Here is a 16,518-nt window from a genome sequence, read left to right on the forward strand (position 1 = left end):
GTGTAGGAATAGTACCTCTCGCACATCATATGGTTTTTTTAGATTGTCGCCCACAATGCCATATATGTCATCCAGATCTAAAGCTGGCTCCTCAACCTCTGCAGTCACCATCTGCAAACAAAGGACAAGGAAAAAAACAGTGATTTACAATGACTCTGCCATGTTTGAACATTCTTTCAGCTAGTGATCGGCTACTATTAATTGGCAAAAAGGTTATCAATCAATCTAGCTTAGCTCGCCGCAGTCATTTCGCCACACGGAGGAAAATGTACATTTCTGGTTTATAGAGCAACGTACAGAGTCAACCAATATGCGGAATGCACTTCATGAACGTCATTGTAATGCAACACTAAAGCAAGGTTCAGTATTCATACACACAGTATTTACTTCAGAAAAATGGTGCCGAAGGAGCAACACGAGGCAACACAAGGTGCTTAACATTCACAAGTTTTCCCAAGGGCCCCACTGTACCTTAATTCTAAGTTATGTATTTTTTCGTAGAACGGTCACCTGAACTGGCTTTCTCCTGTTCAAGTTGCTGACAATCCGCCGTGTTATATGCAGGGCATGAAGCTCATCGTTGGCGTAGTGGTCTGCTACACCTGACAGCCTGAAAGCACATTGTGAAAATTAACAGAAGCAGTACATGGGGAGGAATTAGCGTTCATTTTTTTTCAGAGCCTCAAACATTAAAAAAAGAAAACAAGGTTTACAAAACAATAGCATATACTTTTTTTTTTAAATTGTCTTTTAACTTCTCACATAACTTGGAAGCCAGGGGTCATATTATGTAATGATTCTTTTTGCCTTTCTTCATTGGCTAGCATGACACTTAGCCCTCATTACTTACAATATTGGCCACTCAATGTAAAGAGTGGCATGGCATCATTAGAATCGAAGGAAACAAAATCCTTACATAAATGCCTCGGCAATCTTTCACATTATTTCAACATTAGATTACATAAAGGACCACATGACTGAAGCCACACACAGGCATCAACAACACAAGAAAGTGAGACCATTCAAATAATTTTAATTGAGAAATATTAAGAAAAAAGACACAACAACATAACAGGCAATAGTATAGCCACAGCACTCTGAACTATGCTTTGTTAGAAGAAAAACTGCTTGTTCGAAGGAAAAATCTTTGAGCAAACAGAATACAAACTTCTTAATGTGTAATTACTAGAATGAGAAAGCACTTCACATTGCTCCGAAAAGATGAGATCGCCAACTTCACGCTTGGATATTAGGACAGCTCACCCATCAGGTGATCAAGGCTCACGGGAAAGCCAACCTTTCCGTTTCCCAAAGCGTGCGTCAATGGGCATTCGTGGTAAGACGTGCCGGTTAGCATGGAAGCGAGCAAGCAATGAAGGAAAATAGGGCAGACAGTGCAGAGCTGTATCTAACTAAAATCCTCTTTCCAAGAAGGTTTATCTAGTGACTTTATGTCCTGTGGTCCCAGCACTACCTCAAAGCAAGTATGCATTTCCATATTTGTGCAAGCAAAGCTGCCATGGCACGTGCGTGTGCTTGCTTGCCACAGACAGTGAATTGCAGTCTCGTTCACAGGTTGCTACTTGGGCCTGTTGGTGTGGCATTAGAATGTGCAATGTTGCACGTAAAAGACGCCAACAGAAGTGCTGTGTGTGTATCTTCATTCCTTGCTTCTGTCTGTCTTTTACGCGCAACATTACATGTTATTGCTTGAACACATTATTGGTTATCGTATACTGTACCTTAAGTTCATGTAATCAGTACAGTGGTTCCTAAATAAGCATATTTGTTAACTTTGAATGAACAAAGATAGCAAAGTCACAGTTGGTTCCAAGCACAAGCTTCCTCTTAATGCTAGTAAATATGAATTCTGAGCACTATGTCTTCAGCTTGTGTACATAGCAGCTGCTAGATGTACCTATGAGGGAGCTTTGGATTTTGCACATGCAAAGTAAGAGGACACAATCCGTTGGGCTTACAAAAGAATGCAATGATGTACACAAAAGAACCCCAAAGTTGTACAAAATAATGCAAGCCAGGCATGGCGCTCTTTGGGTCTCTTTGGTCTCTTTGGGTACCCAAACTTTTTTGCATATGTACCCAAACCATTTGCATATGTAAAATTTAAAACTGCCTATTATCTTGACTGTTTTCTACCATTACCTTGCCTGTTTTTCAACTTTAGCAGCACAAACATGAATGCATCTCCTTTGTTGGTATGCAATTAATTTTTCAACTAAGGTTGAGATTCAATAATTCAGCACTGCTTTATTTGACCTGCCTTCTAATTTGACTGCATTCAAAAGTGTGGGAATGGGCTAGTTGGCATTCAGAAGTCCTATAAAGTACTTATGAACTTAAAGTACTATTTTTATTCAAATGTTGCACAATTTGAACTAGTGTTGCTTGTCCCATTGGACTGAACTGAAGTTAGTTTATTGTTGTTGTTTGGCACCTCTGCTGCTCACACAGGGGAGGCCCACACTCCAGCTTTGTCTTAGCATTTTTACCTCTAGGTCCACTTGAACTAGTGACCACAGACAAGATACGGAACCCGGTAGTGGCTTCATGGATGAGATTTCTGAATGTTTATCATCAGAATGTTGAACTTGCTTTCACCATTGTGCATCCCCTCTTTCTATGCCATCTTCATCCCTCATCACAACTTTAATTCCCCGTCCCCCCTCGCCCTGTGCAGAGTAACAGGCAAGAGCGCGATAGCTCAGGCTGCCCTCTCCGTCTTCTTTCAAATATAAATTCTCTTTCTCTCTAGTTTATTGCACAATCTTTTTGAATCAATGTTAGCTACGAATTGGTGAACTATTTTTCAATGGTCATACCCAAAAGTGAGCACTTCAATTTGTGTACAGAAAGCCCATGTTTGTAAAGTACTTTCAGCATCCAAAATTATGAGAACATCTGTAGTCACCGGCAATGGACATCAGCACCACCCAGGTCTTCTGCACTAATCTCTTCCCCAGTTGCGGCTTTCACCTGAAACAAACAAGGTGTCCCTGTAAGATGCTGAAACCAAGCTCAACTGCTAGCGCTACCTAAATGGTGAAAATGTTTTTCTAAAGAGAAAAAATGCACATAAAGGACTTAGCCCAGTATTCAGAAATTCATCTTAACTTGAAACCCATGCTTGTCTTGATCTAGATAACACCTGTCGTGAGCGTGCCCAAGACACTCATTGCATTTCCTTCGGCATGTTCACGACAGGTGTCATTTAGATCAAGTCAAGCATCGGCTTCAAGTTAAGATAGATTTCTAAATATGGGGATTAAAATTGTGGTATCAGGAACAGGACAAGCAATGAAGCTTCTTAGAAAATAATATCCTTCTTTCAGCACAAAATCAGTTGGCAAAGTCATCAACATAAAAGTAGTGGTTGCGCGACAGTTTACCTCGAAATGCATACAGTCAGCTACAGCTACAACACAGCTTCAGAGGCTGATGAAATGTTCTATAAGGAACTTCTACAGCCCCATGCTCCACACCAGCACCAATGTGCTACAGGAGACAGAAAATGCAGCTGACGGCACTTTCCCGCCTAAAGTCGGAAGCATTCAGCAGCTAACAAGAACATGCAGAGCGATGGCTGTGCACGTCCTTTTTACGAACTGCTTTGTGCACATGATAAACTACCACTGTTTAAAGGTTGTGGGAGTTCCTTCGGTCCACTGGGCACAGTCGTTGCTGTGCCTCCAACTTAAGTCTCATTCACCAATGAAAGGCAACCCCTGAATGCATGGGCATTCATTTCTTGGTGTCTATCAACGCTCTGGCCTTCAGACATTCACGTGCTTTGACAGCTTGCATCAGTGCGGCTTGCTGAGTTGCTCTGCGTTTCGCCCTTGCAGTGGTCGCAGGCGCTGACAGTTGTTGACCAGAATCGGTGGTAGAAAGCACTAGGTAGTGTCTGTGAACACATCTCAGCCTGCACCTACGAACCACTGTTCAACGCTGAGTATGCTCGGCGAGTTTAGGTGCAGCGCTGTATTTTATGGCATAGTGTTCTAGGCAATAAATCATTAACTGTCCTGGGCATCGCGTGTTCGTGGAAGAGAGAGAGCACCATACACAGGGAAAAAGCCGACTAGGCCTTTCGGCTCGGTGCTCAAACCTGCAATTAGTCTATTGCTGCACTCTGCCATGTTGTATAGTGAAGCCCCCTTTTGGGGCGATTTACCAATTCCACATAGAGAGCTGTAGAATGAGCCCACAAGTGACACTAAATAGTAAGATTAAGTTAAGCGACATTTGTGAACTAGATTTATGGAAATCAAAATTATTCCAGACTAACCATCACCAAAGTCGAACCAGAAAATATACAAAAGCGAAGAACACACTTGAGGTTATTGCGCTAACATTTCATGGTGTCGCACCATCTGGACAGACTCTGCTCAGGGCTAGTTGATGATTTATTGATAAAGAAGTATTCCCATCACATTCTAAGAGAAACTTAATACTCAATCTGGCGAGTTTTGAGCACTTTTTCTGAACAAGAATGGATCAAAAATTAGATATACTTAAAATCTGCGAGATTATACTGACACACCACCACTGAAGTTCAGGTGCAAAAATTTTAAGAAGGAAAACCTTGCCGTTCAGTTTCACTGCTATTAACCAACGTTTCTTGCCAAATAAATGCAAATGGAGTGTTGAAAAAATGCTTTACCAGACTAAACTAACTTCATACTGTTATTTAGTGTCCCTTTAACATTTTGCATCTTTAGCTGTTGCGAGTTGCTGATGCAGGACGACATCAAGCTATGAGATGCCTCTGTGTGGGCCCTCAATGACCAGGTGAATAGTGGAACCATCCCCCAGGAAGCCATCACAGAAGTAGTAACTTGCAGAAGAGGTGACAAAGAATTTTCAGCCAAAGCAGAACCCCCAAGTACAGATTTGTTTCTAAGCCATCCAGTTCCCACAAATACATAAATACAGAATACAGTAAAACCTTGACATAAAGTATCTGAAAAGAGTGCCAAAAATACAGACGAATCTCACCATAATGAAACCACGTCGAACAGGAAAATACCTTTGTTAGATCTTATATTTATTTAAGCAATACAGGCTTATATCTCAAAGTGGCATCTTAACGTTACTTAATTATCACCAATAAGTTGTTGCATCTTTGTTTGTTATATCGAGGTTCGATTGTATTTTGTTATAGCCATTACGTTGTCATAAATATTATCCGCCCTTACAGCCAACATTGCCCAGTAGCGATTTGACAAGGGCAACACAGTTATCACCAGGTAAGCCAACACTGACGCTATAGCCTGTTATGGACGACGAAAGAAAAATAACTGGTTGGTAAATGTTCATTCCGAACTAAGCATGGTTTGTTACATCAATTTTTAGGAAATTTTGGTTTGTCAAAACAAGATTTTAAATGCACGTGTTTATAGGGAAATTTCACGGAGGGTTATGACTACTTAATCACATCCATTAGTTTGTTATAACCCACTTCCTTATAATAGGATTCAACTGTAATTACAATCACAAAGGCCACACTGATTATAAGCGGCATGCACTCATGCACGTCAAAAGCTTCACTTGTACATTGCCCATTGCCACATGCCTACTCTGTGACAGATGTTGTGTACGAAGCTATGAGAAATATCACTGTAAAACATGAGGTATACCAATGGAGGTCCTGCTAGGAAGATGGTCCCTTGCTTTCGCACAATCACTGCTTCATCTGACATGGCAGGCACATATGCGCCTCCAGCAGTGCAGCTCCCCATCACAACAGCAATCTATGTGGTAGAAGAAAATATATATAGCATATATATACATATATATATAGCAAGCATTCAATACACTCGGCAACCAATGCTGCCAACCAACACGTATTTTCTCCATTAAACAGTGATTAAAGAAGAGCAAAATTCAATGTTCAAAAATAGACAGTGATGTTCCAAAGAAGACAGCGCACATCAGGGGCTCTGGAAGTGTATTTTGAGTGTGGGCAGAGGATTCCAGGCTACAGTGTGTCCCTTCTGCAATGAACCCTTTAATGGTGCTCTTGTCCCCAGTGCTCCTCCTGTTTTGGAGCCTCTGGAGCACATGAACCTTGCGTCATTACCCAGGTTCAGTAAAGGCGGAAGCAAAAAAAAAAGAAGGCATCACAGCCGAAGGTTCTTGTGCCAGGTGTTGCAGAAAATTGCAACATGGCATTTATTTAATTCTGCCTACTGGAGGGATATATTATCTCCAGATAATAGTAGCAACAAACTTTAATTTGGCAGGTCCTCACCTAAACTCTAGCTGGTGTGGGCATTTCTTAGGCACTTCTTTATCGTCTGCGCACGATCATCATCACATCAGGTTCTTTGTCTTCATCGCTTGTGGGGACTAATCTCGAGATTGATCTGTGCCTTGATTATGATCGATCAGCCAGGTTTTCGGGGCATATTAAACGTTGTGTTAACTAGTTAGCTGCTCCGTCACATTGGACTTAAATCTGAAATATAATGTAAAACTGGGACCATTTGATGAAATTTGATAATAAAGTCAATCAAACTCAGATTGAAAGGGCGTCAATACACGCAGAAGCAAAAGCTAGAGATGCAGATGCATTTACAGTAGAACCTTGTTCATACGTGGTGAAAAAAACCATGAGAAAAGACATATTAACCAGGAAAATGTACAATCCGGAGTAACAAAGAATCAACAGATTCAACTATTGTTGACATCTACGTAATGTGAAGCGTCGCGCAGATCGTTGCAGCTCGAGACATGTTTTGTTGTTTTTCTATTGCATAGCGTTTTAAGTGAGCGCCGGGAAACCGAAACAAAATCGAGCTGGTGGGCGATGCCGGATGCCACCGAAGTGAAACGTGATGCCCACATCATACTGCCTGCAGCACGGAACGGCAGTGCGTTAGGATTATCACCTGCCAAAAGCGTACAGTACGCTACCAATGGCACTACGTACCACGCGCTGTAAAACGGATAGGTGAAGATGCTTATCTCAATAGGTTTGGTGGCGATAGGTGTGAATGCAGTGTGTAGTGACCCCGGTGGAGATTTGCTGGTCCACAAATAAGAAATTGTGCGCGCCGTCATTTTCACGTGAAACGGGCAGCTATATACTGTTCTCAATCACGCGCCTCGTGCCTTTTCTTGTCCACATGAGATCTCGCGGCCGGGAAACATATTCATTAGGGAACAGTGGCGAATGTCGGTTATTGCCTATTAAAATCGTGCACCACGCTTCCGACGGCACCACACACTATGAAACAGATAAGCGAAGATGCTTATCACAATAGGATTTGCGGTGATAGGCGTGAATGCCGCGTGCGACAACCTCGGAGAAGATTTGCTGGTACCGAAATGAGAAACTGAGTGTGCACCGGCGTTTTTACGTGAGACTGGCAGGCGAGTATTGCGTTGAAGCAGCTGCGGCAGGCAGCTATGTACTATTCTCGATTGTGCGTGCATCGCGCATTTTTTTATTTACATGGGATCTAGCGACCGGAAAATGTATCATACAATCACAGTTTGGCAACATACGTTCATGAACGTTGGCGCCGAAAATAGTGTTTTCCATGAACATGTGAACCAGTAAACAATGAGCGTAACTCTATTTCGTCATTTTTTGTTCTAGATTACGAATGTTGGCACCAGGAAAACGCACGTAACGGGAATGTATCAATGAGGTTCTACTGTATATGTTAAGCCTCATATTGTGTGTTGCGCTTTTGCCATCACATCATGACATCACCTAGCTATTATAAAATCAAAAATAATGAATGCACAGAGGACTGAATCTAGGATCACATATTCCAAAGGGAAAGGTCAATGTTTGCATTTCATGGCTCGTTAGAAGTGTTCTCACATACCTTTAATATGACGGTTGCGTTTGACATAATAGTTCTGTGGAAATCCACAAGGTGGCGAGAAGTACTTAAGTTAAAATGAGACATCCACCCAATCGTAGCAATTGCTACGATTGAGTGGATGTCTCATTTTCCCTTAATTATTGATGGCTGCATTTGCATTCATGAACTAGCAAGTGCCAGGAGGCACACTACTCAGCATCAGCACAGCCACCAAATTGAGATGCATTAAGGTAATTTTTCTATCATGGTTATATAGGCCCTACCCTTGCTCAATGTGATGCTGATGTGATAAGGCAATCGCCATAATCGGAACAGGCCCTCCGGGTACATGCCAACTCGCTGAGAATGTACGGTAATATTGTAAAATGTAAAGAAAAGATTGAATGTAACCAAAATTGGCCACTCATTATTATGCACAAGTGCAGCACTGTCGCTAGGTTTAGGCAAGCTAGACACAACATAATCATAAAGTCATCACATGTTTACCACAAGATGCATAATGTATGACATGCTGCCACAGCTATCATAGAGCTCTACTGCAGATCGACACAAAACTGCAGAGGTTTCTTGCTGTATTCTCAGTGCTATACCTCTGATATATCAAACTTTCCCTGTGCCTATAACAAAGGAATGTGCAGTACTAATGCTGTTTGTATAGATGACAAAGGAGGCAAGCAACCATTTCATTTGCTCTTCCATCATGCCAGTCTTTTCACGCCGTAGATTTTCTTGGCAACATGGGAACAATCCCTGTGGCACCTAAGAGTGTGGGACCGCCTCCAACACAGTGTTTGACTAAGGTGTTTCCCACATGAAGTAGTCTATGGGTCAAACAAGATGTGTAAGCAAAATTATATTTGCTGTCACTTTCAAGGCTATTGCTAATAGCAATAAGAGCCGGCAAGTTAGTCACTCAGCAACTTACAAATCCCAATACATTTTGCTCTGTCTAGTTTCATAATTTAGATGTGTGAACACAGATTTTAAATAATGGCTATAGTACTAAGACGTAAAGTGCAGGTCACACAGTCTTGAGAGCTGAAAAGACACACTATTTAGGTTATAATGCTGATGACATACTAGCACTCTGCAAGATCCCCACCATTTTCTCCTAGTAACTATGTGACACAACATCATGGGGGGCAGTACTGGTGATACTTGCCATCATCACTTATTTTACAAAGCAACAGGCAAGTATTTGTTTCAGTAATTTACAGATAAAATTTACATGCAATAATTTAACCCCTACTTTGCTTTTGTCTCCTATTGAAAGAAAGTGTGATCAGCTGAGTTTCTGGCAATATGAAAGCACTACCATATTAAATTATGGCTTTGGCAGAATACATCACAGTGGCATAATTCTGCCACATTTGCACGAACAATTTTTTCACAGGACAATAAATTTCTCATCACTTCACTTTTCATCAACAGTAAGCACTGAGAGCAATTGTGCATGACACAACTTACCAAATTTGATATTTATAAAACTGAAAAGTAGCAAGTTGAGCAGCCTGGCAATATTGCACGTCGACAAACAGTGAACAGAACAAAGACAGAATAGGATGAAAGGAAGAAAATGAACAAGGCGAACATTTATTGTCAACAAAACAAAGGGCCACGAAAGATTCCAAAGGCTTCACTTGAGATTTAACTTCAAAACATAGATATCCACAAGCCCTAACCTTGTGGATATCGATGCTTCTCTACTACACATGCTTGTGTGCTATGTCACACTCATGACATAAAAACCAACAATGAATGTATCTCATCACTAAATTATTATTAACAATGTTTTAGTCAGTGTAAGTGTTCCAGGGGGCTGTAGATGCTAGCATATTGGACTTCTGAAGCAAGGAAACATAGCTTTCTTGAAATCGAAGTTTTAGGCTAAGAGTGCAACTTTGTTATGTAAACATTCTAACTGTGTTCCAGCAAAAGCTTTCCGAGCGTACCTGAGGGATACCTTCTGCAGACATGTTGGCCTGGTTGTAGAAGGAGCGACCAAAGTGCATTACGTCTGGGAACACTTCAGCCTGTTTTGGCAGAAAGGCTCCACCAGAGTCGACTGCCCAGAAGCAGGAGAGAAGAACGAAACATCAGCTAGTTTGCAACAGAAGCAAGCCTAAAGCTCATGCTTTTTGCTTGAATCCCCTAAGGTAAAACATACACAGTTAACCTTCAATATAATGAAGTGCTAAAATCAGCAATTTGTTATAAACAAATTTTGTTTTGCTTTGTCTGCCTCTCACTTCAACACAGCTCCAAAATTTAAGATTACGCAACTTCCAGCACTAAACGCACAATGCCACGCCATCTCTATTCACCTAGTCTTTGCAGACACGGCAGATTACCTCTAAAACAGGGCTCATGGGCTGCTTACGTATTCAGCTGCGTTGACAGCCAAGTGCAGCCAGGATCGCACTAGAGAGAAGAGATGTGCTAACCTGCCTCTCCCCATCCTCACTTGACCATGTTACTGCGAGCTCGCTCGTCTCCCCACCTTTACCCTTGCTTGTGCAGGAAGACGACGTCCATCAATCCATCATACTTGTCGGCTCACGGAATTTGACAGGTGCATTCACACACAGCCGTGTGTAATTAAATAATTTTATCATCCGCATCCTTGGAAGTTTTCATTTATTGTCTCGCTACTCCTTCATGGCAAAAACGAAAGTTGTTTACATGGAAATCGTGTGTGAACACACTTTGTTATATTGACCTTCAAAATATATGGTGTTCGATGAACAAGAAGTTACAAAAGTCAAACATTTTGTTATATAGAGAATTTCGTAATGTAGAGATCTAACCATAATATGGTTGAGAAAGACTGTTAGGTTGGCTAACTGTTGGGCTGGTTGGCTTTTCACAACTATAAATGCAAATTAGTGCCACAATATCACATGCACAGGGAAGCAGATGAAAACATGCAAAACATCTACTTACAAGAAAAGAGCCTAGAAAAAGTTTTTTTTTTTAAGGAACCAAAACAATGATGAATACAACAATTATTGGAATCGTTCTAGCAGAACATTTTGCAAATTACAGAGATAAATAAGTTTAATTGTAAAATTGACAAAAACTTTAAAATCAGGATGAGAAATATTTAAAAATTAAATTATGGGGTTTTACGTGCCAAAACCACTTTCTGATTATGAGGCATGCCATAGTGGAGGACTCCAGAAATTTTGACCAGCTGGGGTTCTTTAACATGCACCTAAATCTAAGTACATGGGTGCTTTTGCATTTCGCCCCCATCAAAATGCGGCCGCCGTGGCCGGGATTCGATCCCATGACTCAGCAGCCCAACACCAAAGCCAATGAGCAACCATGGCTGGTTGAGAAATACTGTAGGCAAGCAATATATCTGAGCAAGCATGCGCATGCTTTTAAAGACTACTTTACTGCTGTAATCCTTGATGCACTGAATGCAGCATGGTTCTGCCTGAGATCTAGCAACCTACAAATGTACCACTAAAGAAAAAAAAATGTGGACTATGTATTGGCATCATAGTGGCTTGCCAAACCTCTATTAAAGGGGCCCTGAAACATTTGCTGAATGTAGTAAGAAAACACTGTGTATCTTTTAACGAGGGTCCCTATGAACATGGGAGCCAAATATTATTGCACTGCATGCAGAAAGGAATTTACAATTTTGTGTCAAAATCAGTGAAAAATCGGTTGCTCTCCCCTTTGCAATGTCACTATGCAGCGCCATCGCAAGCAGCAAAGCCCGCAACACCTGTTGGCCAATTTTATGATCGCAAGAACAATCTCAGTAATATGATTATTGCTCATATTAGCTAAATAAATGAAAAATATATATGTGTGCGATCTCAAAAATACAGAAAGGTAATGTCATCTTTGCACTGCCGGTATAAGTAGGACAGTCACGCTTGGTGCCTCTGCTATGTGTGGCCTCTGGGACAAAAGGCGTAGTGTACCTACTGTGGCCACCATAAGCCATTTCGTGTTCGACATTTCGGCAAGACCAGCGGGGCTTTACACCCTTGTGCTCCCTTGCACTCTCCTCTGTGTAGTTTCCAGCAGGCTAGTGGGAATGAACGAAGACAGAAAGCCGCTGATTGGTCCGATAAATACATATAACTTTGCTTGTGCTTGAAGGACTTGAAAAACTTTTGCGGCAGAAGATTCGTGAGGTGACATAATTTAATAGTGCTGTCATTTTTCTATTAGTTAGGCAAATGTTCCAGGGCCCCTTTAAAAAAAACCGTCTAACTTCACTTTCATGTCATCTACACAAAAGTTTAAATCATAAGAGCAAACCAGAGATTAGGTACATTTAAAATACATCCTGCATCAGGTTTACTTTTTATTCCCATTGACTATATCCATAGCTATTTTTAAACATACCACATTACTAACCAGAACGATGGTCCACATTCCATGCTGTTCAGTCTAACTGTAATCATGGGGGTCAAGTTCATGCTTCTATCGTGCATCACAAAAAAGTAAATAGTGAGCTTTAATATATACAATGCCAACAAAGCTGTAGCACTAAAATTCAGCCATAATGGCATTTAAAAGCACAAGCTTTCTTGCTTGTATTATTCTCATATTACCCATCATCAGATGCTAGCTTACCAAGATATATACAAGGGAGGTTGTTTTGCTGAGCAATTTCCTGTGCCCGGAGCTGTTTCTTGACTGTCAGTGGGTAGTAGGTACCACCTTTCACAGTAGCATCGTTGCCAACAATCATGCACTCTGTGCTGTTTTGCAAAAAGAAATAACATTTCCATCACTGAGATGCTAGCTGGTCACTTGCACAGTGGTGCAAATAGCTTGCAATAATTGGATACAGAATGCTTCATGTACAGCACTGTATCAGGTCTGCCTCACCGAACTACCCCACTTGAACTAATATATTAGGTTAATCAAGATTGATGGATGAAACTTCTGGAATTGTAAACACACTGGTCTTAATATGAGCAGAGGCTTAAATGGCAAGTCAGATAGGATGCAAGAATGAAAGATGCCTTCAAATTACTGCATTAGCTTCCTTTGATGTTATAACTTCAGGAAACACCTGCTCAGTATTACTTAACTGTTTACGAATAGCAAGTTATTACACACTGGATTCAAAAGCACACAAAGACACAGCCTAGCAACTTTTGGGAAGTTTCACTGCATAAAAATGGCCCAAATTCAGGAAAGTCGTAAATCTACTGCATCAGCTTGATGGTATTATCAATTCCATAATATGGGAATGAAGCTTGAAAAGGAAAAGCTTGGTCCAAATTTTCTCTATTATAACCAACCCTTTTCTACCAAAGAAATTTAGAGTTTTTAACCATTAATTGACCAGCAAACTAAGCTGATTCTGCCAGGGGCCAGTCCAAAATAGCATCTAGCTGGGGAAGGGGTTTATAAAGCATAAGGAAAATGGGGGAAGGGGAGCAGGGGCTCTGACACTATCCCTCAGGATTAGTCAGTAGACTTGGCATTTGTATTTAGTTTTGTTCTTAGCCATTTTCATGATTCAGCATTTGTCTGTAGTGTAGCCCCTATTAAGAGGCCCTGCAACACATTTTTAACACTAGGGTCACCAGATAACATTTTCGTGAACACCTCAACGAAATGTTACTCCTTCGCACGCAGCTGGGAGCACACAAATTAACTCAACTGAATATCTGCCCTTTTCTTCTGCATTTTGATGCTTCAACAACTTTGTTTTTCTGACTCTTACACAGCTGTAAACATGATGTCCACTAAGTACCTTACTTTAAACATCATGATTAAGCAATGCCTCTGGAAGAAACAAATGCAGAGAAATCTAATTATTAGGAGGTCTTCCTGACAGTTTTCCTGTGGGACCGCCTCCCATAACACTTATATATTAAACGGTTCTTTGCCTTTATGCTATATTAGTAAACTTCAGTTAATATGGCAGTGCTGCCATCTAGCGGTGGGAAATGACTCCAAAACACTAACACCAAGACCCACAAGACCAGGCAGCATGCAACAGAGGAAAGTGTGGCATGATTGTGACGTTAGCCGATGTCAAAGCTTTGCATCATGATGGGCAGGTGCCATCATCATGTTGGTACCTGCATTGTGGGTATCGTCTCTGTTGACAAGGCAGCAGCAATTTCAAGCACTGTTTAAATAGCGAAAAGGAGGGACAGACCATGAAGGCATGGCAGTAGCAGCATTTGATTGCTAATAACTACACTCATACAAGGCTCACTAAAAAGTTATATTGTTGGACGAGATTAGTTAGGAGATGCTCGTTAATGCCAAACATACTGCACACCCTCCGAGAAAGGTCCCGAGCCCCTTTACACGTCACTCCATTTCGAACAAACCAACTTTGTTGCCTGTATAGCTTTCAAAGCTGTTCAATGTGAGCAAGTTTACAAAGTGGATTAGGATAACCCCTTCCATCCTGACATACACATTTTTGTACTCTGGTGACCTTATTCTTGTTGAAGAAGTATTTGTTGCACAAACCTGAACTTCACTTCTGTTTATTGCTTACAGGGTGCCACTCATGACATGCTATGAATAATAATTGCACACTCTTGGGAAAAATATGGCATTATTCTATATGGAAAATAGCACGTCCAGTTAATGGCCTTGTGAAAATACTCTCCCTCTCACTGTATTCTTTCATGCTAGAGCCATATACAGCTGGTAAGCACTGAAAACAAATATTTTTAATGTCAAAAGTGGATTATTTAACAACTACACCCCTGCATGCGTCATGCACATAGTACATGGGCAATATAAAAGGAGACGCTTTTATTTGTCTTTTCTTAAAGCAACCATTACTTGTGAACTTGGCATGTGTAGGTATTATAAGCAACTTGCCTGCATAAGATTTAGCCTTGCAGCACACTTTTGTTATGTCTGGCACAGTTATTGAGCAGCTGCAACGTTTTTAATGCAAATTTCGGTTTCCCATATCTTATACCTCAAGTAGACAATTACAATTTTGCATTAAAGTAACAAACGAATACTCCATCTGATATCTTGAAACGTCCCCAATAACTTCAATAGGACTGTCTTCACTTGGTTAAAAAAAATGCGATTCCAGTTTTGTACAACAGATGGAGAAAGCAAATAACTCTCTAGCAATGTGTATTTTAATTTATTTGTATTGAATAAGTGAATGGCTAGTTCAACGTCTTGCACATAAATTTTCTCTCTTCCTGAATAAAGTATATAAATACATTTTAGCATATGTGTAATTGACATACTTAATGCTGTATTATGAGCAAATAACATGTCAGCTTAATTTAGCAAAGTTGGGTTCAGTACATTGTTTAATGATAATGATACATTTTGCTGCGCATGCAAGAAAATGCACTATCATAAAGCAGAAAGCCAGTGCTTACCCACAGACCCTGCCAATGCCTGTGACAATACCTGCAGCAGGAACATTGTCCTTCCCATAAACGTTGAAAGCTGCAAGCTGAGAAAGCTCCAAAAATGGGCTCCTGTAGTGAACGATGAGACAAGAGAGGACATACTTTAAAGGTTGGTAGCCAGTTTTTGTTCAAACTGTTCAAACTGGCTTCAAATGAAAGCTACTCACCCAGGGTCAAGTAATGTATCTATTCGGTCTCGAACCATAAGTTTTCCTTTTGACGTGTGCCGCTGAACAGATTTTTCATCACCACCTTAAAAAAAAGGGGGGGGGGGGGGCAGGGGGAAGAAATGGCAGCAACAATTAGCACAGATCTATTTTTCTCTAAGGAACCTCTGAACAGCACTATACTTCAGACGAAATTTTTAACAAAATTTGCAGACTTTCTTTACATTTTTGTCGCACGCCGGTATATACCGTTGGCCATAATTGCTTTCATTCAGCGAGTGAGACGTTGCTGACATTTCATATTAAACAAGTGTAAGAAATAGGAAGAAGAGGAGCAAGAATAATAGAGAGAAATACAGGAAACGTTGTGGGTATAAATGCGATAACATACTGAGGAACTTTCTTTTCTTTTTTTCTTTTACGCATACGCCGTCACTTATAATAGTTCAACTTAGATGAGTTAAATATCTTAGTTCAGTATCTGTACGTTCACAAAGCAGACCAGGGAAAAAAGCAGCCATACCTTTCGCAATCTCCTCCACGGTGCCCTTTAATTTGTCAACCAGTGCTTTCATACGTCCATAATTTTCCTTTTAGAAAAAAGTAAGTTTGTATCTTCATTACCAAGCGAATACACACAACAGCGGAAAGAAAAAAAGTCCGTAATAAGAAACACGAGCGACAGTGGCAAGAGTGGTGTGAGATCCGGCGTGACCATACGTCAACACGCGATGTTGGCATGCTCGCTTACTTGAAATTCGGCCGAATTCTTATCTTGAGCGGTCCCGATCGTGCTGACAGCATCAAGGTGGTAGATTCTTCGTTCCATTGGAATGCGCTTTACGTGCGTTAAGACGCACCGGGCGCAGCGGTTTAAATACATATTGATACCGGTAAATTGAACGGATTACTTGAGATCCCTCCGAGCCCCGAAGCGAAAGCAGCCGAGAAAAATTGATGTCGATGCCGGTGCGCCGACACGACGACAAGCGCAACTGTTCTTTTTTTATATGAATTTTTGCGTGATCAGTTTCTGCAATTGCCTGTTTACTTTAAAATATAAGTGGCACGTCACTAGAAGTCACGTATAAATCTACTTAG

At 40.9% G+C, this 16,518-nt stretch overlaps 1 protein-coding gene across 1 annotated transcript in view; it reads right to left on the reverse strand.

Moving 5' to 3' along the window:
- Positions 1–16,388, reverse strand: part of Mccc2 (methylcrotonyl-CoA carboxylase subunit 2) — a 28,307-nt gene extending 11,919 nt beyond the window's left edge. The window contains exons 1-10 of the mRNA XM_070537192.1: positions 16,169–16,388; positions 15,941–16,007; positions 15,418–15,502; positions 15,218–15,319; positions 12,462–12,589; positions 9,812–9,924; positions 5,658–5,771; positions 2,930–2,994; positions 511–610; positions 16–111 (exon numbers count right to left, since the gene is read on the reverse strand). Coding sequence (XP_070393293.1) covers positions 16–111; positions 511–610; positions 2,930–2,994; positions 5,658–5,771; positions 9,812–9,924; positions 12,462–12,589; positions 15,218–15,319; positions 15,418–15,502; positions 15,941–16,007; positions 16,169–16,300 — 1,002 coding nt within the window. The 5' untranslated portion in view covers positions 16,301–16,388. The remainder of the gene's footprint in view (positions 1–15; positions 112–510; positions 611–2,929; positions 2,995–5,657; positions 5,772–9,811; positions 9,925–12,461; positions 12,590–15,217; positions 15,320–15,417; positions 15,503–15,940; positions 16,008–16,168) is intronic.
- Positions 16,389–16,518: the final 130 nt, after the last annotated feature.

The sequence above is a fragment of the Dermacentor albipictus genome, chromosome 4 (genome assembly GCF_038994185.2).
Source record: "Dermacentor albipictus isolate Rhodes 1998 colony chromosome 4, USDA_Dalb.pri_finalv2, whole genome shotgun sequence".
In the NCBI taxonomy this organism is placed as follows: Eukaryota; Metazoa; Arthropoda; class Arachnida; order Ixodida; family Ixodidae; genus Dermacentor; species Dermacentor albipictus.